General features: G+C 51.6%; 7 protein-coding genes across 7 annotated transcripts; 1 reads left to right on the plus strand and 6 right to left on the minus strand.

Annotated features, from left to right (window-relative positions):
* The first annotated feature begins 1144 nt into the window (after positions 1-1144).
* On the plus strand, positions 1145-5184 carry M438DRAFT_369588 (DENN-domain-containing protein). The gene is made up of 2 exons (XM_029908113.1): positions 1145-2183; positions 2235-5184. The coding sequence occupies exons 1-2, from the start codon at positions 1568-1570 to the stop codon at positions 4919-4921; spliced, it is 3303 nt and encodes a 1100-aa protein (XP_029755508.1). The 5' UTR covers positions 1145-1567; the 3' UTR covers positions 4922-5184.
* A 285-nt stretch (positions 5185-5469) lies between these two features.
* Positions 5470-6921, minus strand: M438DRAFT_369589 (uncharacterized protein). The gene is made up of 2 exons (XM_029908114.1): positions 6655-6921; positions 5470-6605 (listed from the first exon to the last, which is right to left on the minus strand). The coding sequence occupies exon 2, from the start codon at positions 6598-6600 to the stop codon at positions 5710-5712; it is 891 nt and encodes a 296-aa protein (XP_029755509.1). The 5' UTR covers positions 6601-6605; positions 6655-6921; the 3' UTR covers positions 5470-5709.
* A 601-nt stretch (positions 6922-7522) lies between these two features.
* On the minus strand, positions 7523-12603 carry M438DRAFT_150642 (uncharacterized protein). Its single transcript, XM_029898968.1, has 6 exons — positions 12126-12603; positions 11928-12062; positions 11770-11864; positions 11285-11720; positions 8776-11231; positions 7523-8723 (listed from the first exon to the last, which is right to left on the minus strand). The coding sequence occupies exons 1-6, from the start codon at positions 12354-12356 to the stop codon at positions 7664-7666; spliced, it is 4413 nt and encodes a 1470-aa protein (XP_029755510.1). The 5' UTR covers positions 12357-12603; the 3' UTR covers positions 7523-7663.
* A 582-nt stretch (positions 12604-13185) lies between these two features.
* Positions 13186-14343, minus strand: M438DRAFT_359783 (NAD(P)-binding protein; the record flags this gene model as incomplete). Its single annotated transcript, XM_029907369.1, has 6 exons — positions 13186-13501; positions 13560-13830; positions 13882-13970; positions 14026-14086; positions 14143-14169; positions 14223-14343. The coding sequence occupies 6 exons, from the start codon at positions 14341-14343 to the stop codon at positions 13186-13188; spliced, it is 885 nt and encodes a 294-aa protein (XP_029755511.1).
* A 688-nt stretch (positions 14344-15031) lies between these two features.
* Positions 15032-16456, minus strand: M438DRAFT_284077 (ICE2-domain-containing protein; the record flags this gene model as incomplete). The annotated part of the gene is made up of 3 exons (XM_029901430.1): positions 15032-15637; positions 15690-15878; positions 15938-16456. The coding sequence occupies 3 exons, from the start codon at positions 16454-16456 to the stop codon at positions 15032-15034; spliced, it is 1314 nt and encodes a 437-aa protein (XP_029755512.1).
* A 684-nt stretch (positions 16457-17140) lies between these two features.
* M438DRAFT_349835 (heme-dependent catalase) lies at positions 17141-18427 on the minus strand. Its single transcript, XM_029906484.1, has one exon. It carries the CDS (start codon positions 18378-18380, stop codon positions 17196-17198), a length of 1185 nt encoding a protein of 394 aa, XP_029755513.1. The 5' UTR covers positions 18381-18427; the 3' UTR covers positions 17141-17195.
* A 1582-nt stretch (positions 18428-20009) lies between these two features.
* Positions 20010-21316, minus strand: M438DRAFT_284089 (uncharacterized protein; the record flags this gene model as incomplete). The annotated part of the gene is made up of 4 exons (XM_029901432.1): positions 20010-20188; positions 20277-20647; positions 20753-20976; positions 21203-21316. The coding sequence occupies 4 exons, from the start codon at positions 21314-21316 to the stop codon at positions 20010-20012; spliced, it is 888 nt and encodes a 295-aa protein (XP_029755514.1).
* Positions 21317-21437: the final 121 nt, after the last annotated feature.

A 21437-nucleotide genomic window follows, 5' to 3' on the forward strand; every position in this document is an offset into this window, starting at 1 on the left:
TGGCCCTTGGGTTTGATTGCGTAAAGCCTATTCCCATCATACTCGGCGCACTTCATGGATGAGACGTCGGGAGCGGCGCAGTTGACTCAGTCCTCGGAGTGCTACAAGAGATGTCTCAGCCATTCAGGGTTCATGGTTGGTTGTTATTGCCGGCTTTCCGTGAGACAGAAATAAAACAGAGTCAGGTTCGCTCAGCCTAGGCGGGCCCGAGCCTTGGACCGTGGGAATTACACACGGCGGCAGGGTGATGAAGCCACAGTGAGGCGCTCATGAAGTACGGTACGCATCACATTTCCTACCGTCGAGCATCATATTGCGGAGATTTTTGTCGAATATTCGTTGGCCGAGTGGGAGAGATGCTAGTTTGAAACATGAGGGGCGCCCTCCGCAGATCGTTTGCACTTGCTTTAAGAGTTTAGACCAGCCGAGATTTCACGTGCGCTCACACTCTGCGTGGGTGCAAGGGGGAGGGCGGAAGGGGCGCGTAAGATCATTCGTACATAACTCTTGTCTCTGATAAAGCTGAGATAGTGCGTCTCTCTGGGACAGGCATGATGAGGCGCACAATGACAGGCGATACGAAATTGCGCCGCGCAAAGAATGGATGTTTATTATTGCCGATCGCGTGTGCAGCAACAAGTGGAGAAGAGGATAAAGGGTCTGACCGAAACGGGGTAGAGGACCACTAAAATGCCGTATTTCTGGTTAGCCGGCCCTCTTGGCCTGGCCAAAACATAGGAGAAAAGTAAAGTGATGGACAGGTTCGGGACGCGAGCTCGAGACACGATGCTATACTTGTATCAGCAGGGACAGGCGTGTGTCGCGCTGAGGTGGGAGAGGGTGTGTAGATATTCGAATCCTGCGTTGTAGCGTGCGCGCTTAGGAGTGGATTCTTGCAGTCGTCGTGTCTGTCTCTTGCACGCGTTTGCAATCTATCAGGAATCAAACACCGCGTCAGCATCCACAAAAACGAGTGGAGGCACCTGAAGGAACGAGAAGGGTGAAGGAGTTCCGTTCCAGTGGCCAAGTTGCGCACAGACGGGCTAAACTCTCTTGTTCCCTTGGCTGCCCTGAGCCAGGCATCGATAGCGGTTGGCCATAAACTACTCGGCATTCAAACTGTTGTGCCTTGTGCTGCCACATCTGCCACTTGGTCGACCTTTTTTCGAAACAGAGACCGTTTGACGGCCTGCAAACCAAGTCAAGGATCGACAGGAGTTCTGATCGTTTTTCGCTCCTCTGTTGGATATTATCATTTACGAGCCCCTCCAAGCCTTTCTTGTCTTGTTCAACTCTCAAGGTCGCTCCTCCGAAGTCAAAGCCACTTCCAGCTTTCTTGCACTGTTCCGCTCAACAAACTCAACCTACGAACCGTCCTTAGACTTTTTCTCCTCACGACGACCGTTGCCCGTCACGAGAGCCTCTAACCCCCTGGAGCAGCTCTGCATCATCCACCACAATTCATAGTCACTCCTTTTGGTTATCCCGCTCTCTCTCACTCCGCACCCCTCCGATCAATGGAATAGACCTTAGCAACACAACACCGAACAACTCAGCATAATTACACATGGCACCTACCAAGGACTCAACTTCGGTGCCGCTGGCCGACTACTTCTTCATATCGGGCATTGAGTCGACGCAGATCTACGACGAGCGCGAACATGCCGCCGCTTCTCCACCGCCGGTAGACGAGACGATCGAGGAGGACATTGCGCTCGAGACAGACAGTACCACTTCGCCCAGGCCTTCGACACCGGGCTCACCCAACACGGACAGGACCAAGAGGGGGTCTTCTCGTTACAGTTGGGAAGCGCGCAAGAGCATTAGCAGTGTCATCGGTCCCGGCGACTTCAAACTCACACCCAGCAACCGTAGCAGCGCGACAATCAAGGGTCTGCAAGCAGAAGCACCTGGCCTCAGCGACGAGGACTTTGAGATTGCGCTGCGCAAGTTCGCATCTGAGAGGGAGAACTTCCTTGAGGAGATACAAGTCCAGGCAGGAGCAGTCGTACCGCAAACCTCGCGCACCCCGAAACCCAGGCCGAGGACAGTACGCATCACAAGCTCGGAAGATGCAGCGAACAACGCGGCAGGACAGAAGGGTGGTATCGGAGGATTGAGGAGACGTCTGTCGACCATGAACAGTATGAAGAGACAACCCTCGGTCTCAGTATCAAGACAACGTGAGTATTTCAACACCTCGACAAGCCAATCGGCTGACCGGACTTCGCTAGCTTCCACACGCACTTCGAAACGATTGAGCGGCTACAATTCAGTCATCCCCACGCCGAAACCTTTCAAGGCTTCGCCCGACATGCACCCCCTGAAACGACGATACGAGCCTGTTTTGTTAGACAGATACCCCCCGAAAGCGTTAGACGACGAGACGAAGCGAAGATGCCCTTTCCCCGATTACGTACCCATGTTTGCCTTTCCCAACGATGTCGTGGTCGTCTCTTCCGACGAGCGACCAAGATCGACCTGGCACGGTTTTGCCATGACGACTGGCGACGGCTCCAAACTCCATTCTATCTGTGTTACCGTTTGGATGCCCTTGAACGAATCAGCGTCCGTTGAGCTTGAGAGACAATGCGAGGCATGGCGCAAAGCCAACATGAGTGATGAAGAGAGGGAATTGGCTAGCAGTTTGGGAGAACGTCTAGCAGGAGAAAGAGCGAAACTTTCAAGATTGCTAGCTGAACTGCCCAACGCAGCCCAAGGATCAGCAGAGAGAGAAACACTCGATGAGCAAATCAGTGCTGTTGAGGAGAAGATCGCACTCATGGCTGATTTGCTGCGTCCCGTACGACATGGAGCCGCGTCCAAGATTGAAGGCCTTACCGATGGCGAGAGTGGTTTCTGGATCCCTCGATGCTACGGTGTCCTGGGCAAGGACGGAGCCATGACGAGTTTCTGGAAGGAATGGCTCAAGGCCATCGTCACACCCATGACGAATGGCGCTGTACTTCGCGTCCCTCCAAGCTCCCCTAAAATCGGCATGTGGCAACCGCTGGAACGATACGTCGTCAACTTGTGCGTCGAGGCCCCTAGCCCCATGTCTTCCAGCACTCAGATCGAAGTCGCCATTCGCGAATTGCGTCTGTATGCCAGAAAAGAAGCCGAGAACGAAATTCCTGGATCACGAAACACCGACATTTACGCTCTCTTCCGCTCCCTTTCTTTAAACAACATCGTCACCCTGTTCGAATACGTCCTTTCCGAATCACGAATTATCTTGCTCTCATCTCACACATCTATGCTGCATCTTGCAAGCGCCGCCATTACCAGTCTAATCTATCCTATGAAATGGGCTGGAGTTTTCATCCCTGTCCTCCCGGCCCGTCTAATTCAAGCTCTCGAAGCTCCTTGCCCTTACATCGTTGGTGTGGAAAGAAGATACGAGAATCTTGAGTTTCCGGATGACGATTTTGTGCTCGTAGATTTGGATCAAGATACAATCGAAAGCACGGCAAGACCGACTCTCATGCCTCGGCAACAGCGCAGAAAACTCGTTGCTTCGTTGCAAGTAGTCGCGCCCCACCACACGCGCTACGGTGTGCCAGTCGGTCCTCCCTCTTACGCCATCGAGACTTTCCCGAACAATGCATTTTCATCTGAGAATCCCCAAATCTACAGCCAAAGAGCGACTCCTTCGAGCCTGGCTTCTTTGGTTGGTGCCAATTCTGCTGCTTTCGCGGAGATGCCTGTGCCCACACAAAACCGCAACATCATCCTTAACGCCTTCCTCAACTTCAGAACCAGCTCGCGAGGAAGCGACCGCCCCTCAACAGGCTCTACAACCAGAGAAGACCGTCGATCCTCATCTACCAGATCTCCGCCATCTCCCACCATCCCTTCGCCATTGTCGCAAACTTTCCCCACAACTCCTGTATCACGCAATGACTCGGGCTACAGCATGCAAACCTCTCTTCGTGAAAAGCGTTCTGGACATTTCGATGTAGCGAGCAGACGCAACTCTTCCTTCGGTTTCGACCGTATGGCAAACTTGAGAAGACCCAGCGTCGCTAACGGCACTCAGCAGCCTTTCATCAGCCACAACAGCAGCATGTCAACATCGACTCTTGCAAACTCGGCGGGTTACGCACCATCTGTCTACGCACCATCCACTCTTGCAGCTTCCACCATCATGCCGAGTGCCGTTCAGCCCTCTTGCCCCCGCGACACTGACACCACTAAGTGGGTTGAGGGTCATTGTCTAGTATGGCGTCCGCGCGAAGACAAGTTGTACTGCAGCATCTGCGACGACAAATGCGAAGATGGTGTCTACCGCTGCGGTGGATGCAATACCAGCGTACACCCTCGCTGTCTCCACGAGATCTCGGTCGTCTGTCCCCTCGCCTTCCGCTCCGAAGCCGTTCGCGCAGTCTTTGTCCGCTGCTTTGCCTCGCTACTCTACACCTACCGTCGCTTCATGCATCCTGCATCCGGCGAACGCAGAAAAGCAGGCATGGTATATCACTTCAATATGGATCAATTCATCCGCAGCGTACCTGGTGAAGCAACAGACTACATCTCCATGATGCGCGAGACACAGATGTTCAACGAGTTCATTCACGAACGCGAGTCCACACGCGCCGAACATCCTTCCATCAAGCTCTTCGACGAAATCATCCTCGCCAAGCGAAACAGAGGTCGTGGATCCATCTTCTCCAAGCACAATACATCATGGCTCTTTGACACCTCCGAGCATTTGTGGCGCTCGGCTTCTACTGCAGCACCCAACTCCCGCTTCCCAGGTGACTATCGTCAGGTCGTTAGTAGGATCCCGGCGAAACTGGACACTACGCTCATGAAAGAGCCACGCGCAGTACAAGGACTTCCCCGCCCACAGACACGCACAAAGCGCAAGCCCATTCCTTCTATGATGGGCTTAAGCGTCGACGAAGAAGCCCACGCTTAGTCCTCCCATCCACCATCAGCAACCACAGTCTGCAAACTCGATTTCCGCATTTCCTACATTTTCTGTTTTCTTGTTTTTCTCGTGCCTTTTTCCAACACTCGCTACAGCCAACTTGAACGCCAGATTCGCTATACCCCCCGCTCGTACCCATTCTACCCAAACCACCACAGTAGCTACCTCGCTTTTGCTTTGATGCCTTGGCTTGCTGTACTATACCCCCTTTTTCCTGTTTTTTTTTTTTTTGCTTTGCCTTTTCTGCTCCTCTTTTACTCGTTCATCATTACCTTTTTCTTTCTCCTTTGGGAGCTTGGATACGATGCCAGACTTTTTTTTCCCCAACTTGGATCGCAAAGTTCATTTGGATCTTCGTCCTCTTTTTTTTTTTCCTTCTAGCGATGGAGTGATGTGGAGTTTTTTTGTCCCTGTTGTTGTCGTCACATGTTTGTTTTTCACAGAATCAAAGAATGTTTTGTGTTTTGTGTTATTCTTGGATTCGTACTCTCTCGCTGTCTTGAAGAACTAGGAAATTAGAAGAATGAATCTTTAATGTCGTACTTTCTTGACTTGCTGTTTGTCTCTTGTTCACGGTGCCTTTCTCTGTGGTTTCTGTGTTGCTCCTAGCTACTCTGTGTGAAGCTCTCTCCTCGTTAACTTGGCCGAGGTGAGCTCTCATCATGCCTCACAATCCGTTAGTCCTACTGCTCCCATTGCAACACTCAGTCCTCCAATTATTATCATACGCTGATGCGACATACGGATACCACTTTGAACCGATCGAACGCACAATCTCAAACTCTTCTGATCCACCATCTCTTCGCCCAGGCTCTTCCTACCACCTCCCACCCGAGCGACCACAGATATGCCACCAGAGGCTCAAACCATTCCATCCAGGCTCTGGAGAAGAAGGTACTGAAAGTAGCGATCTTGTTTTTCTCCCATTGCAGATTAGCTTGGGCTTCCTTGAGCCGAGTAGCCCATTCCAGCAGCTCAACGCCGTGGTGATGGAACTTTTGCATCAAATCCTCGTGATGTTGCATGCTTTCGTGAAGGACTTGAAATCCAGCCAACAGTGCTTCCTCCTTCTCCATGAGCTGCTTTTCACGAGCCTTGAGTTTGTCATGTTCAGTGTGTCCCTTCCAGAGTGCCTCGGCTCTCTCAAGTAGTTCTGCATTGAGACATGTCTGAGGTGAAGGAGCTGCCGGCGGGAAGCACTCGGAGCCAGAAGCGAACCAACTCTCGGTGCGGGTGGCAGTTCCATTGGTCACGACGGCGATACTTCGTGTGATGGCAGAGTCGATAAGGATATCTGGACGGGTGGACGTGCTGGTTGGGGTTGAGGTTATGTAGCTTACGACACAGCCCTCAGGAATGATGGTGCTGGTGACGGTTTCATCAGGGATGATTGTGTCAGTCGAGGTAGAAGTCGAGGTAGAAGTTGAGGTAGAAGTTGAAGTAGAAGCCATCCCATCCCAATCGACCGTCTTCGTTCTAAACATCGTGCCAACGCTCGACATAGATGTTCTCAAAGGTTTCTGAGCGGCTAAGTCGGCAGCAAATTCTTCGCGAGCATGACGGTATTGTAAGACCATCCCGTTGTCGTCAACAACATTCTGTTCGGCCGATGCCATTGTGCTGACAAACAACACGGCCATGAGGAGTAGAAGAACGAAGGGCGGCATTTTTGCTGTGTGGTGTCAGTATCCCTATCGCATGAGATGAGACTGGAGGCGTACTTGATCGGAAACAGAAGATTTGTGTTGAATTTGTGTATCAATCGGGAGATGATTGGAAGATAATGGACAGGCTATACCGAATGAGCAGACTGATGAACAACACTCATATGTGCCTCGCTCCGAAGAAAATAGCAGCAAAGTGTTGTACCGGTAGAAGTAAGGTAGAAGTAAGTGAAAAGTAATTGAGAAGTGAATTGAAAGTGAAGCAAAAGTGTTGCGGAAGTGAAGAGGTCAACAAACACTCATAGATTATGACCATTGAATCGTGACTTCCTTCATGGTTCCGGCGTCAAAGTCGCTCGCATGAGGGAAGGAAGTTGCGATGGCGGATTCGGGGGCCCTGCCAAGACAGGGTCATACACCCAACAATAACTCACGATGGCTATCAACCCCTCGGGCGCCAGTAGGTGACCGAAACCAGCTATCAAAAGACAAAGCGACATTTGAATTAGCACGATCGTCCAAGGAGAGCGCACGATGTTGGCGCTCTCAACGAACGTGGAGCTATTCTCGAAAAACATCTTGTCGATCGACAACGACGTTTGCACAGTGCACCAGCGGACTTGAGAGGTGCGTCTCCTCCTGCTCCACTCGCAGACCTGACCGAACAGGATTCAGCGATCATTTCATCACATGTAGTAAAACCCAAAGTCGAAATTATGACAATGTGCATTGTGATCAATGCGCAATATCCAGTATCCCTATGAATACTCCATCCTCCTATCATCCCTCAATGATGAAAAAAGAAAAACGCCTCGGCTATGCTGGTTGGGGTTATGTATATGCAGTCTGCTGGAAAGTGAGAAAAGAGGAAAACACGCTAAACCCAGTATGCCTCAGTGTGAACAAACAGAATAATGCGAGAGAAAAACGAAAAGGGGTGGGATGTCACAGGAAGAGTTCAGACAGTGGGACCCCTGGAGCGTCTCTGTTGCGGCTCGTTGAAGTCCTCACCTTCCTCATCTTCCTCGACGAATGGATCGCGGTCGAAAACCATGACGGGAAACTTCTAGTTCCCTCCGACACCGCCACTGCTGCCAGAGCTGGTCATGCGTCGGCCTCGAGAAGGTCTCAAATTGCCTATGCTTGCTGACGGCGCAGACATCTGGTGTTGATGACCAAGACGACTTGGCGTTCTTGCATGGCTGTGAGGCGCAACAGCACTCTTGGGCGTCAGGTTCTCACTCCTATCGTTACCCAAACCGCTACGGGAACCAGGACGCGAGGTTCGGCCTTCGGCAGTAACGAGACTGAGGCGCGCGCCAGAGGTACCACGAGAGTGGTTCGTGCGAGGCAAACGAGACTTGGAGACGAGGTTGTTGATGTTGCTGTTACCAGCACGGTCGAGTGAGACTAGCCCAGGGACCGGAGGAATAGCACTTGGGGAAGCCAGGAAGCCAGATGCACTCCAGCCTGCTGATGATCCGCCTGAACCGCCATCGCGACTAATAGGTCGATACGGTGATGCCATACCGGTCGCACCGCGTGAGAAAGGACGTTGCAGATCGCCGGATGGATCGAAATAGCTGCCAATGCGTCCTGGCATACGATCTGTCGTCGGCGTGGGAGGAAGAGAGTTGCCAGTAGGGACCATGGTGGATGAGCTCGAGCGGCGAAGAGGGCGTCGACTGTTAACTTCACCGACACGGGCATTGTGAACAGCCCGAGAAACATGGAGTTCCGACGATTTGATCAGGTCTGATGCCATTTCGCGCACCAAGATAGCCGGGTCGTACTTAGCGGTCTCGGCGATCATGGGGTGAAGGCCGAAAGTATGAATAAGCGCACCATCTTCATCGCTTGAATCACAGATACTGCGAATAATCCTCAGCAAGTTCAGGCGAACCAGAGCCTTCTTAGTGCGAAGCTTCTGGGCGGTGCGTAGGAAAAGGTCCGGATGTATGAGAGAGCTGGCGATGGGAGGACTGAGACGCAAGAGCTTCTGTAGAGGCTCGAGGAAGTTTTCGAAGCTGTCAGCTTTGCTGTGATTGAAGCAGTTGATGATTGCTTGAGAGAAGTTGTCATCTCTGAGTAGATGTTCTTCGACCTTTGCTGTCTCCTCTTGTAACCTGTTCGTTGTTAGTTGGGGCTGAAGGTCATATGTAATCTCCGGATACTTACCAGATGAAGATGGCGTCCAAAGCTGTAACTTGCCAATACTGGTCTGCAAGCAGACTCACGTAGAATTGTAATCCCTTGTTTTGCCACAAGATCTTTCTTCCAACCTTGCCAGAGTGTGCCATATCACACAAGATAGGCAGTGCAAACTCTTTGAGTGGGCGTTCGGTCTTAACGATACGCTGCAGCAGAGGAATGACACCGTTCAGCGCGGCGTCTTCTTGCCTGGTCTTGCTCAGTCTGCAAAGGTTGTACATGATGTTCAAGACCTGGTTAGAGATTTCGCGGAAGTGTGGCACCTTCATGCTGGCGTTGAGAAGATCAGTCAACACCTCGATGGCATTCGAGTTCTGCAAAGCGTCGAGGGTTGTTGCCAGCATAGACAAGTTCTTGATGAATTTGAGCATAGTGATCTGGTGTTGAGGAGACATGCGTTTCAGGTCCTTCAGCACACGCTTCAGGACCATGCGATCAGCAACTGCTTCCTTGACATGATTCTCAGCCTGCGAAAATAGGACGAAAATGTTGACGATGCGTCCCTCAACCAACTCAGCAAGTTCGCCTTCTTCTTCCAATACTCGGTTAAGCACCAGAGACAATGGGTACAAGACTGCGCTTCGTGAGAAGATTCGACAGAAATCATTCTTGGGCGTCGGACCCTGCAACTCGAACACGCTCCAAACACCATTCACTCCGATCAGAACGAGGTCTCTCTCCGCTTCGTAATCTTCCTCGAGGAATTCAACCAACACGTTCAAACCACCACAACTGACAAACATTTGGAGAGTGAGCGTGCTGGTCTGGTACATCTGTCTGACAAAAGCAGCAGCTTCCAATCTGATGTCACTACTGTACCTCTTTTGCGCAAATCGTGTGATGATAGGAATGCCACCAACGAAGCAGAGATTCTCTTGAATCTCGACATTGTCCATGATGATCAGATTGACAACTTGCAACAGACGTAGGATGGTCTGCGGACGGTTGCATGTCTCCAAGATCTCGAGGATGGGGAGCATGCCGTGCGAAGTCATGACTACAGTCTTGACCTCGGGGGACTCCCACAATACTTGGAACAGTTGGTCCACGATGTCCTCCAAGTAGTCCTCAGGCTGCGAAACTTTGAGAGATCCAACAAGTCCCTCGACAAGAGTTACCAAACGAGCAAACTTATCTCGAGCGATGTTGGTCTCCAAATCCATCTCATCGAAGCCCTCTTCAAGCTGCGCGAACGGATCGTCTTCATCTTCCTCGTCACCTAGCCATGAGTTGGTAGAGAGTTTTGAGTTGAGCATGAGGGTACCAATCTCAGATCCACTTTCACTTTCGGGTTGTGGGATTTGCTGACCATCTTCTTTGCCAAATATGTCTGAGAAGTCTTCGTCCTCGGGGTCCTCTGCGTACTTCTGGATTTCCACCTCGGAGCGTGTTCTTCGCATTGCTGCGGCATCATATATCTGTGGAGAGGGTCTTCGCATGCTGCTCATGCGCGAATTGGGTCGGGGCAGACTCTTCAGATCCGATGGGTGGAAAAGCTTCGGCGCAAAGGAGTCATCGCTTCTCACGGTAAGTGCTGCAAGCTTCTGGCGGAAAGCAGAATCGTTGTCCGGACCGAGCAAGTCGGAGTAATCCTCTGTCGAGTTCTCTCTGTACAACAGAGAAGGGCGCACCGGAGCCTCTGTGGGCTGTGGCTCAGATTTGGTCGACTTATGCGTCGGTCGGAGGATCTGCGTCCTTGAAGGGTTGTCCTTGTCAGCCTTTTCCAAGGCTCTTTGTGCTTGACGGAGCGTCGACTGTTGAGGATTCCTTGTGGGTGCAGTGTATTTCATGTCAAAAGTGTTGGCCCTCGGCGGGAAGAAGGGTCGCACAGTTTCCATTGGATCCCCTCGAACGACTTCCATCGGACTTCTCACTGTCAGATCTCCTTCGAAGTTGTCGTCCCAGTTGTCACCCTCTTCCTCCTCAGCATTGATGTCGAAGGTGGCGTATTGCTTAAGCTTGTCAGAAGACAGCATACCAGCAAAGTTGTCGTGAGGTTTTAGATGCGGCAATTGCAAAGCGGCGTTCCCGATCGAGGTTGCGAAATCATCGTCCCAGTTGTCTTTGGCGTCACTTTCGGGTGACTGGTAAGATTTTGTGTCGTTTGCTCGAGTCGCCAGGGCTAGACCACCTTTGTTAATTCCAGGAGTTCTCATATGTGAGCCAACGTCGGGTCGTGGAGGAACAGGGCTGAGTGAGAGTGGTCTAGATGACGAACGCCTTGAAGCCGTGTTCTGCGGCGATTTGAGTGCTTCGTTCCATTGTTGAACACTCTTGACTGCTTCATCGTATTGCGTGGGTTTTGCAACAGGCTGATCAGAACGTCTTCCACTAAGAATCCAGGGATGTCTCAGCAGTTTCTTGGCTGTCACTCTAAGGTTGGGGTCTTTCTGGAAGCATTGCATTAGGAAGTCGCGAACGGCCTGGATGGTGTCAGCAAGATTGACAACAAGAGTGAATGATCATATCTCAGTACCGGAGAGGCTCCTTCAGGCAGCGGCGGATGATCATCGTTGACTATACGGAATAGGGCTGGCATGGGCTGCAGCTTGTGGTATGGTGGCCTTCCATCGAGCAGTTCAATAACAGTACATCCAAGACTCCAGATGTCGGAAGCGGTAGTAGCGCCAGACAATTCGATGACTTCGGGAGCCATCCAATAAGGTGTGCCAACTACACTGCTTTCATGTAGACCAGTATCTTTCCTCGTTGCAACACCAAAATCTGCCAGCTTGACCAGACCTTCCTTTGTAGTAAGAATATTCGCACCCTTGATATCTCTGTGGATAACACCTTGCTCGTGAAGGTATAACAGGCCGTGGAGGACTTGAGTCATGTACAAAGCGACCAGATTCTCGGGAAACTTGCCAAAGTTTCTGCAAATGGAATGTAAAGAACCGTTCTCGCAATATCTATATTTGGTAAGCAGGATTCGACAGACCATTCGTGGGGAGGGCGTACTCCAGAATAATGTAGAGTGATTCAGTAGACTTGACAAAGCCATTGTACTTGACAATGTTGGCATGGTTGAGATTCTTGAGCAAATCGATCTCCATCTGCAAGTCTTAAATCAGCATCTGTAACAGTACTTTGGCACGCAGCTCGAATTTCAACGATACCATGATGGCGCGAGACTGGCCTTTTGGCAGATCAGCAAGTTTGACCTGCTTGATAGCAACAGTCTCGCCAGTGCCCCAGTTCAAGGCGCGGTATACGCTACCAAAAGCACCCTTGCCGAGGCAATCGCCCAATTGCTACGAGCATCTGTCAGCTCGAGGTTCTGCACCATGTCTCATGTATAGCAGCTCTTGTCTTACGTAGTCCTTCAAGCCGCTAACCTCCCCGGCGGCTCTTTGTACGGTCCCATCTTTTGGTACTTTTTCCCAGCTCGGCTGTCTGCTCTGACTGGGTGGTTTGAGAGTGGTCTGGGGTTGGAAACTCGCACGTCGTTCAAGGGCGGATGTAAATCGTTCGCTGCCGCTGTCGGACTCGACCGACGACCTAGGAGGACCATAGGCCGACTGAGGACGCTGTGCGACGGCCGGCATGGCGGTGGGCGTTCTAAGTCGTATGCGTAGATGGTGTTTCGGGGGTCAGGGTCAGGGACAGGGTCGGGATTTGGTGAAGCTCTCAGATCAGGGCCTGGACCAGAAAGCAGTTGCTCGAGCTGCGCGACAGCGATGGCGGCGACAGATATGTGGTACTTCTCGTCCTCATGCCAGCCAGACAGTTGGGTAGTTTGGCAAGGTGGAAGTCGACTTGGTCGGGAGTTGTCAGTGTTAGCGAAGAAGTCTTGAGTGCTTGGTCGGATACGGCGTTCCACTCTCGCATCGGGCGTCGACGTCGACAGTTATGCGTGGGCACGGGGCACGAGTGTACCAGATCGCACCATCCGGGAGATTGTATGAGATCACGACGATGGCGAAAGGGTGGAAAGGATGTTTATCTCACCATCTGAGACAGTGTAATTCCAGCGCACGCGGGTCCACGAGTGTGTTGGCCTGGATTAAGCCCTTTACGCTCGACGTTGAAACGGGCGGGGCATGATCCCCAAGCCTAATCCCAAGCCCACGAGACATCTGCAACTTTGTTTCTCGCTCTTTGGCTACAATCTCTCCTTTTGCGACAACTGTCTGCTTCTCTCGAGCATGCCACCAGAACAAATCATCCTAACTTCCAAGAGCATACTCATGCCGACATCTCAAGATCATCACAACCCGCTGTCACTGTGGGCGGCCACGCGGCCACGCGGCCAGCTCTGCGTTTCAGAAATCATTGCATCATCTCTTCGTTGTCGTTGTACTGTTCTCCTTGACCCGTCTCATGACCTTCCCTCACAAACAACGCCGTATCGTCGCTTGCTGTAAACCTTCCTTCTTAACGGCCAGCCAACATGTTGAGAACTCCACCGTCAACTGCAAGAATCTCTCCGTTGACATAAGTGTTCTTTGCGAGGAACAGCATAGCCATACCCATCTCCTCGTCACGGCCACCGCGCATCTGAGGCACGTGGCCCTTCTCGGCGACCTTCTCCGGTGGCAGATCGCTCTTCTGTCTGTCGTCGGAGCTCTTGGCTGTCATCTCGCTGGGGAAGTATCCTGGTGCGATGCTGTTGACGCGGACGCCGACCTTCATGAACTCGGCGCTCATCAGCTTGGTCAGGTGCACTGTTGCGCCCTTGGCTGTGTTGTAACTGCGCCAAGTCTTTGTTAGCTCATCTCTTGTCGACAACCAGACAGTGTGTTACATACGCGAAGTGGCCTTGAGCGTGGCGCATGATACCACTCATGGACGACGTGGTGATTACGGATGAGCTGAAACGCTCTCCGGAGCCCTGGGGCTCAATAGCCGCCTGCAGCAATGGCAGGAACGCGACCGTGGTGAAGTACACTGATGTGACATCGGTCGAGTATGTGTCGTTCCACTCCTGGACTGATTCTCCCTTCCACAGCTTGTCCTTGAGCTCCCCAGCATCTGACTTGTCGGGCTCAGCCTTAGGTCCAGGAACACCGGCGTTGGCAACTATCGTCATGCGTTAGCAATGTCCAGGATACTGGCACTAGAGAGGCCTACCAAGCAGATGAATACACTTCTCCTTCTTCTGAATCTCCTGGACCAACTTCTCAAGGTCGTCCTTGTTGGTCACGTCGACGTCTCCAATACTGAACTCCTGGTCAGCCATGTTCTATTCCTTCGTCATCTTGGGAATCAACGTACGGGATGATCTCTCCGTGGTCAGGCTCGTGCTCCTTGCTTGCAGTCTTAAGCTTGTCGACGTCTTTGAATTGTGTCAGATATGCTATACGTTTGTGTTGCGAAGTGGAAGAGACTCACTTCTGCCGACAATGTAGACCTTTGCGCCTTTTGATGATGTTAGTCAAAGTACTGATAAGCCTGGTGTGCATCATGTTTACCGTTGGCAGCGAGAGCTTGTGTGGCCATCAGTCCAATGCCAGAGCCACCTCCAGTGACAACTGCGACTTTGCCCTCCATGCTAAACAGCTTGTGGGCGTGGAAGTGGTGAGTCTCAGCCATTGTGCCTGATTTCTGTCGTCTACTTTTGAGGTGTGATGGAGAGTAGAGGCGGGTTTACAACAAGGTGAGCTTCAATCGTAAATGTCCAGAACAAAAAATGTGTGGAATATGTTTCTGAAAGGTTGAAGAAGCTGACAGGGAAAAACTATCGTAGCTGCCCTGAGAGCTTCCTCCACATTGATGATCGTTTGTGACGTATGGAAGGTCAAGCATTCGGCGATCTGCGTTGTCGGCTGCGCTTGCCTTCTACTACAGAGATCATGTGCCGTGGTCGTAATCGCCTTTTTATCGTGATGGATGAATTTATCTTGTTGCTAAGGGAGAAATGATATGATATCTGACCAGCATATCGCTGTAAAGGGAAGGAAAAAGAAGATAAGTTCGCTGGCGCTCAGAACACCAATCAGGATTGCTTATAGAGCATCCATACCTTCCGCGTCGCTTTTGAAAAGGACCTGCCTTTGCCTGGGATTCTCCTCTCCGATGGCGCTTTATCCAATCTTCATGATGGATTCCTCATCGTTGTGTCCCGGCTGGGATCTCCTTGCGCTATAGCTCCAATGACCCTTCGCAGGACACAGTATTTCTCCAGCTCGCACCTGACGGCTGTGGGTCCTTTGGTTGTGATCAACACTGGCTGTTCTTCTGGTATAGCTTCTGTCTCCTGCGTAAAATGCCTTCTGTTCTTTCAATCAATCTTCCAGTGACTCGTTAGACTGCTGTCGTCGTGACCCTTGCCAAGATATAACTCAACCGCGTACAGTGCCATGGTGCCGGCCAGATTGGCCCACCGCCACACGTTGCTACCGGCATCTCCGCCTTGACTAGTCCACCATTCTCCAGGGTGATCGGCCGAAGCCGAAGCAAAGTGCTGCATAAGAAGACTGGTGTAGACAGCGATCAAGATACTTGGGCTGAAGTAGCCGAGGAAACCAAGAACTTGACCAACGCCGTCGCTGTCCTCAAGTGACGGTTCTTGGGAAAGTGCCCGAGCTCCAGATTCGCGCACAGCCGGTATGATACGGGCGGAAGCGTACATGACAAAGAGGCGGTAGGCGAGTGAGATGATGACAGAAGGTGTGATGGTCATGATGGCCGCGAACAGGAAGTTGAAGGAGGTGTGGATGGTAGACGGGAGAGTAGAAAGAGCGTGCATCAGAGTCGAATACGATGCCATGATGATCGGGGGCAATGGAGGAAAGTCGGACTCAGCGGGAACCGGAACGGACTGTGACGGGTTTGAAGGCTGGTAATCGGTGAAGATTTGGTAGATGCAGAGGGTGATGTAGGCGAACTAGCAACGGTTAGCCTATCGGCACAGTGTGTTGTGTGGTTGTCAAACTTACGAGCAGCGAGCTCTCGACGGGATTACCCTTTCCACTACCAATTCCCCAGACGCATAGAAAGAAGGCGCAGGTAATGGCAACACCAATAAGGATAGCGTCGACATTACCGAGCTCCGGAAAGGTCGTGATTCTCCAAAGAAAGTAGACTGAACTCGAGATGATTGAGGCAGAGGTGATCAGCAGGCCGATCTGCAGAGAAACAATTAGCTTTAGGAGTCTGGCTGGCAGCGCAACTTCAGCCGACTTACCATCCATCCATCACCTCCTTCGCGGTTTACCAGGTACCGTGTAATCTGACCAGCAGCTTGAATGACGAGCAGACTGCAAAAGCCCTCACTCAGCTGGAAGACAGGTGTCGACCAGCGGAGTAGCTTGTCCCAGCTACCGATTGTGATTGACTGCAGCAGACCGTCGCTACCGAAGACCCATGCGTACAAGGTATCGTGCTGTGCCCTTTTCCCACCTAACGTCTTTTCCACCCATCCAGTTGCGTCCGAGTCGACGGAGAATTTGTTGAGACTCCAGATCATGAGTGTGGGGATGACGATCCACTGCGAGGCGGCGATGGTGTTGACGAGGGCATAGCGGAGTCTGGAGCGATCGGGTGTCGCGAGTCGTAAGGCAGAGTAGAAGAAGTAGAAGGCGCTCAGCGACAGGGAAAAGGCGAGACCGCAGGTGCGGCCACCGACATCAAAGGCCAGCGGGATGGTGAAGACGACGCTGAACAGAAACAGGAGCGCCGACAGGATGCGCGTTATGTACCACATGAGCGCGTCCAGGCCACACGCTCTACCGGCGTGTAAGGGATCCGGAGAAGTCGGGAGGACTCGAGATGGTTGTTGTCGTCAAGCAGCGCATACAAAGTGGCTTGAGAGAGTTCTGCCGTCCGCTTGCTCTGACCGCCCTTTGGCTTCGGGCCCGTGTACGGCTGTGTTTGTTTGCTTGATGGAATGATCCGTATCTCGTCCGGGGCTGACTGCTCGGCGCGCGGGAGCGACAGCTTTCTAGAAGGCCGGATGGAAGAAAAGGTAGTCTTGTCGCTTTCGATCAACGTCGACAAGGCCAGCCTCTGGCTCTGAGCTTGGATGGACGTTGTCCTCTTTCTGTCGCGTGCTGTTGGCGCAAATTGCCCTTCCCCACCTGTGACCCTGACTGGTCTATTTTAATCTGATCCTTTTTGGAGACCTCAACCACTTCGTCTTGTTCGACTCGTCAGTAAGTATTTCGATGTGATCGAAATCTGATCGCTGTGTTTGAAAGAAAATTCACCGAACGAAACAACAGAGAAATTGCAGAAGGAGCTCGTCACTGCCAGCTTTCACGTCCCGCGCCGAGACAAGCAAAGCCACACTTACAGCCCGCCTGCAACATGCTTGATGATACAATGCTTGACACGCTACCAAAAATCCGGTTTCGAGATAAATCAGATCACATGTGCACTAGAGTAGGTGCTGGAAACAACCGAGATAATCGCTGCCACACTGTGCATCAAAAGCCCTGCCTATTCTATGGAATCTCATCAACACTTCGAACGTCTTCTGACTTGGAAACGTTGATCCTGTCTCTGGTCTTCTTGCTGTGTGGATACACTCCCTTCCGTAATCTGTTGATACCCCCAAGCGGCCTGTGAGCGGCCAGACCTCTCCAAGCATCCAAAGACATCCGGTCTTCCCAGAAAACTCGTCGTTCCTGGCCGAAGCTGTCCTGTGCCGGGAATGTGATCGTGCCCAGCGATTGGTAGGGCGAAGTAGCCTCGTCCCACACGACGCTTCCATCTTCAGTAGGGTGGTGAGCTGGGTCAGTTCCAAGTTGGATCTGATTTCTGTGAGTACACTGTCTGTGGGACACCGACACATCGTTGCTTACCTTGAACTCGTACTTGGCTTCTTTTCCGGCGAAGTAGTCAAACAACCAGTCTGACAGCACGCATGATGGGTCGTCGTTCTTGACCTTGTCGTCTGCTGCCTTCTGGGTCTCAAGCACTGGGAATAGGGCCATGTGTCCATAGTATTGGCCGAATCTGAACGCTGACTGAGTATACATGGCATGAGAAATTATGTTGGTGTCCGGAAGCATGTACGGTGCATGCTGCTTTATCATGTCGCTTCGAAGCTTTAGATGTCTGCCTAGCGCCGCTGGGTCGTCGAAATACTTCTCACGCAAACTCATGATCTCCAGCGTGGTGTCGACATCTGTGAGTTCTATACTAGGTGCGTTGTTAAAGAGAAAGTCCTGTGTATTGACCGATTCGTCGACGCCCTCCAGTCGAGGACCGGTGACGTCGAATACTTTGAGTCCAAGACCGCGAGGACCGGGCTCCTGGTCACGTTGGAGCAGATACGGTTCGTTCGCGTATCTTGCTGCAACATCATATGTTTTGCCTGGCTCTGCGAAGATACCCTGACGAAGATGTTCTGGCAAGTCCGAGTGGACCTGAAGCTTGCCTTTGACGATGCCCTGCGTCTTGACATGAGTTGCGCGGAAGGCATGTCGGTGAAGATCGAAGTTGCGCTTCTGCATGCGCTCCATGACATCCTTAATCTGCTGTGTTTTCTCTTCCTCGTCCGATTTGATGGTCTCGACACCCGGAGCATTCCAGGCCAGATAGGCATCGTTAGGAGGTGCGCTGGACAGACCACGCTTGACGCCTGTCCAAGCCGAGCTCATGGTTTCTTTCAATGCTTCCGCCATAGCTGTAAGTAAGACGAGTACAATCAGATGAAACAAATGCCTCCAAATAACTTCAACAGAGTTTGTTCTCTTTATGATGGAGCGGAATGCCCTTCCTCATATCTACGTCATAGAAACGGTTATTCGAGCTGGCAGAACTGCCTTCCCGTGTGTCAGAATGTCATGCATATCATGGCCCTAGACTTTCACAATGCGATGCAGATCAAGGTCGCTTTTGGTGAGAACAAGGTAAGCATCCATTGACCATGCGAAGCTCTACCAGCAATGAAAGTACTAGGCATCTTTGTAAGCACGGCTCGTATAGCATACCGCGAGTGATGAAAACGGTCGGATTCTGGCACACACAAGCTTGAGATTTGCCAAATTTGCTGTTTCCAACCACACGGGTTTTGATATATCCTTCTGGACCAATTATACCGTACTATACGGCTGCTGTCGTATGTATATTGATGGTCAAATTATCGTGCACCGGTCACTTCAAGAATGGAGCCGCCTCCCGACAGACTGGGTCCTATTGAAACATCTTACGGCCGAAAACTTTTAGCCTCATAAAATCCAGAACATGTTCGATGCTTCCACCGACTTCACGACAGCTTGATTCAGTTCGTGATGGGGACATCTTGAGTGGAACACAGTCCCGTGGAGGGAAATTCCAGCGACGACGTAGACACAACTCCGTGCAGGCAGGCAGTGTTATATTGACAACTCGACATAGTGCCCGAACATCGGACGACTGCAAATTTGGGACACTAAAAGCCAGAAACGCGTTTTGCTAGGCAGCGTTGCTGCATGGTCCAAAGGGCTTCATTGACAAGCGTAACAATCGGATATCCGTAAGGTAATAGAGTCGCGTTCCTCGGACGAGAACCGAGCAGAATGTAAGCAAGACATGCCAGTCTAAATCTTTTGCATCCGTTATTCTTCTCCTCTCTCATGAATGTGATTCATACGTCTCTTGTTTTATGCTTTACTTCGTCAACGACCCGGGAGTGTGGTAGCTTTGATAATGGATCTCCACACGACGAGGTGTTCAGAATCATCTGCAAGGGTGACGCACCTTGCAGCTGCACCCTAAGATCAACGTGAAGTTTTGCTTAGAACACTTCGGAGTTCGGGGGCTCTCCTCTTCTCCCAACATCAATCTCTTCCAAGAGCTTTCGTGAGCAACCAGACATCAGACCGCGTTGCACATGCGGAGTGCGACACACGGCGCGGACTAAGGCCACTCGAGGAGCCTCTTTTACGCCCATCTAGTCGTATCAATATTGACTCCAAAGACTTTGGCAAAGCTCACCTGTCCAGACAAACAACCTCGACCCTCTTCTACCGATTAGACCAACCTTCACTCCCTCCCAAACCCAAGCAGAGCTTTCGAAAAACAGATGCCCATATCAGCTGCATACTTTGAGTTGGATCAACACGACCAGTCTACCGACCAACAGCACACGGCATTGGCGATAGCACCCTCGAACCTCTATGCCCAATTTACCGGTGGAAGAGGAGGCCTACTCGGGTCGGGTATGTACGTGGCTCCTCTATCGACTCGCTTCTGTTCGGTTTCGGCCCTTTGACCCCAGACGGCATACCTAATAGCACTTAGCTTGCGGCCTGAACCTCTTGGTGGTGCACTTACAACTGAATATAAAGCCGCAGACTTGTATCCGAGATCTCTCTTTCACACCCCACGAGCAACTCTTCAAACTCTCGTTCTTCCATACCACTTTTGCGGCAGTGCCAGACACCTAGTGACCTCAGAGTCTGTAACGCTATTGTTTTCATGTCTCTACCAATCTCTCTCAGATGAGGATCTGGTTGGCGTGTCAGTACATATGCGGAAGAGTCGGAGGCAGTACGAGAAAGAGGCGGAATGCTACGCAGGGGAACACTATCACGCACCGTTGTGCCACTCTCCAACAGGAAGTCGCTTGGGCTCCCCAACAATATTGACAAAGCCTGCGTTGGTCATGTGTCGCCTGAGGTGCACCATAGCTCTTGCGTCTTTGTTTTGCTCTTCCAAAGCATCGCTGTAGATGCTCCACCACCTCGAGAGATGTTCCAAAGGTCGTCCGCTATCCGATTGGATGTTGAGTTGAGCCTCGACCATCTGGAGCCAGCCCCCACGCCGGACGCGATCATGAAGGTCTTGTATATAGGAGCTCCACCTGTCCTTATTGATGCCATCTGCTAGGAAGCACGAGTTGACAAGATCATACCTGTCTCTTGCAAGCTCGGTCTGGTCGTACCGGAAAGCTTCGTTGAGGTTCCATCTTTTCTTCACCACTCCAGGTGAGGATCCTTCGGTGTGGAAAATGTCGACAGCGACGACCTTAAAGGCAGACCAATCCGGATCAGCACTAGGACATGTATCGTACACCGCAAGGAGAAGACTTACCTGGCACGCAAAGTCATCATCACCCGAGCTGGAGGATCTTGATCCGAGCTCTGATTTCTCCATCACCTCCTCCGCCCATTCCACTCCACTCCCACTTCCACAGTCAAGTATGAACTCTGGAGCCAAGTCTGCTGGTAGAAAGAGACGTCTCTCAAACAATCGAGAGACGATGTCGTAGAAGTCGGCTTGTCGGTTGAGTTCTTCCTTCACAGAAATTAGCTTCGTTCCAGGACAGAACCCCATTCAACTCGATCTCTAGGTTGCTCCTCGATTCCAACTGCAGCAGCCATCAACTTGCTTGCAGATTCGCTGACATGACAGCACGGATTGCCTCAAGGCTGAACCTGTCTGGAGAAATCGAAGTCTTGTAAAGAAGCGCGGAAACAGTTCCAACCATGTCACCTTCGTACTGGGTTCGGCAGCTACTCACATCGTCGATTGGTACGCAGTATATGCCGTGCTGCACGGAAAAGGCTAGAAAGTCCCTGCCGAATTCATGCACAGAGGCATCGTTCCAAGGCTGAGGCTGCCGGTTGGAGGCCATGCTGGTAAAACGGAGTAACACAACGAGCTTGCAATGATCTGGGCGTCTTCTCGAGAAAAAAACGTCCGTCCGCTTCAACACATATGCCAATATCCGTGCAGGATCGAAAAGAAGATCAAAT

This window comes from Aureobasidium pullulans (assembly GCF_000721785.1).
Source record: "Aureobasidium pullulans EXF-150 unplaced genomic scaffold scaffold_34, whole genome shotgun sequence".
Classification (NCBI taxonomy): domain Eukaryota; kingdom Fungi; phylum Ascomycota; class Dothideomycetes; order Dothideales; family Saccotheciaceae; genus Aureobasidium; species Aureobasidium pullulans.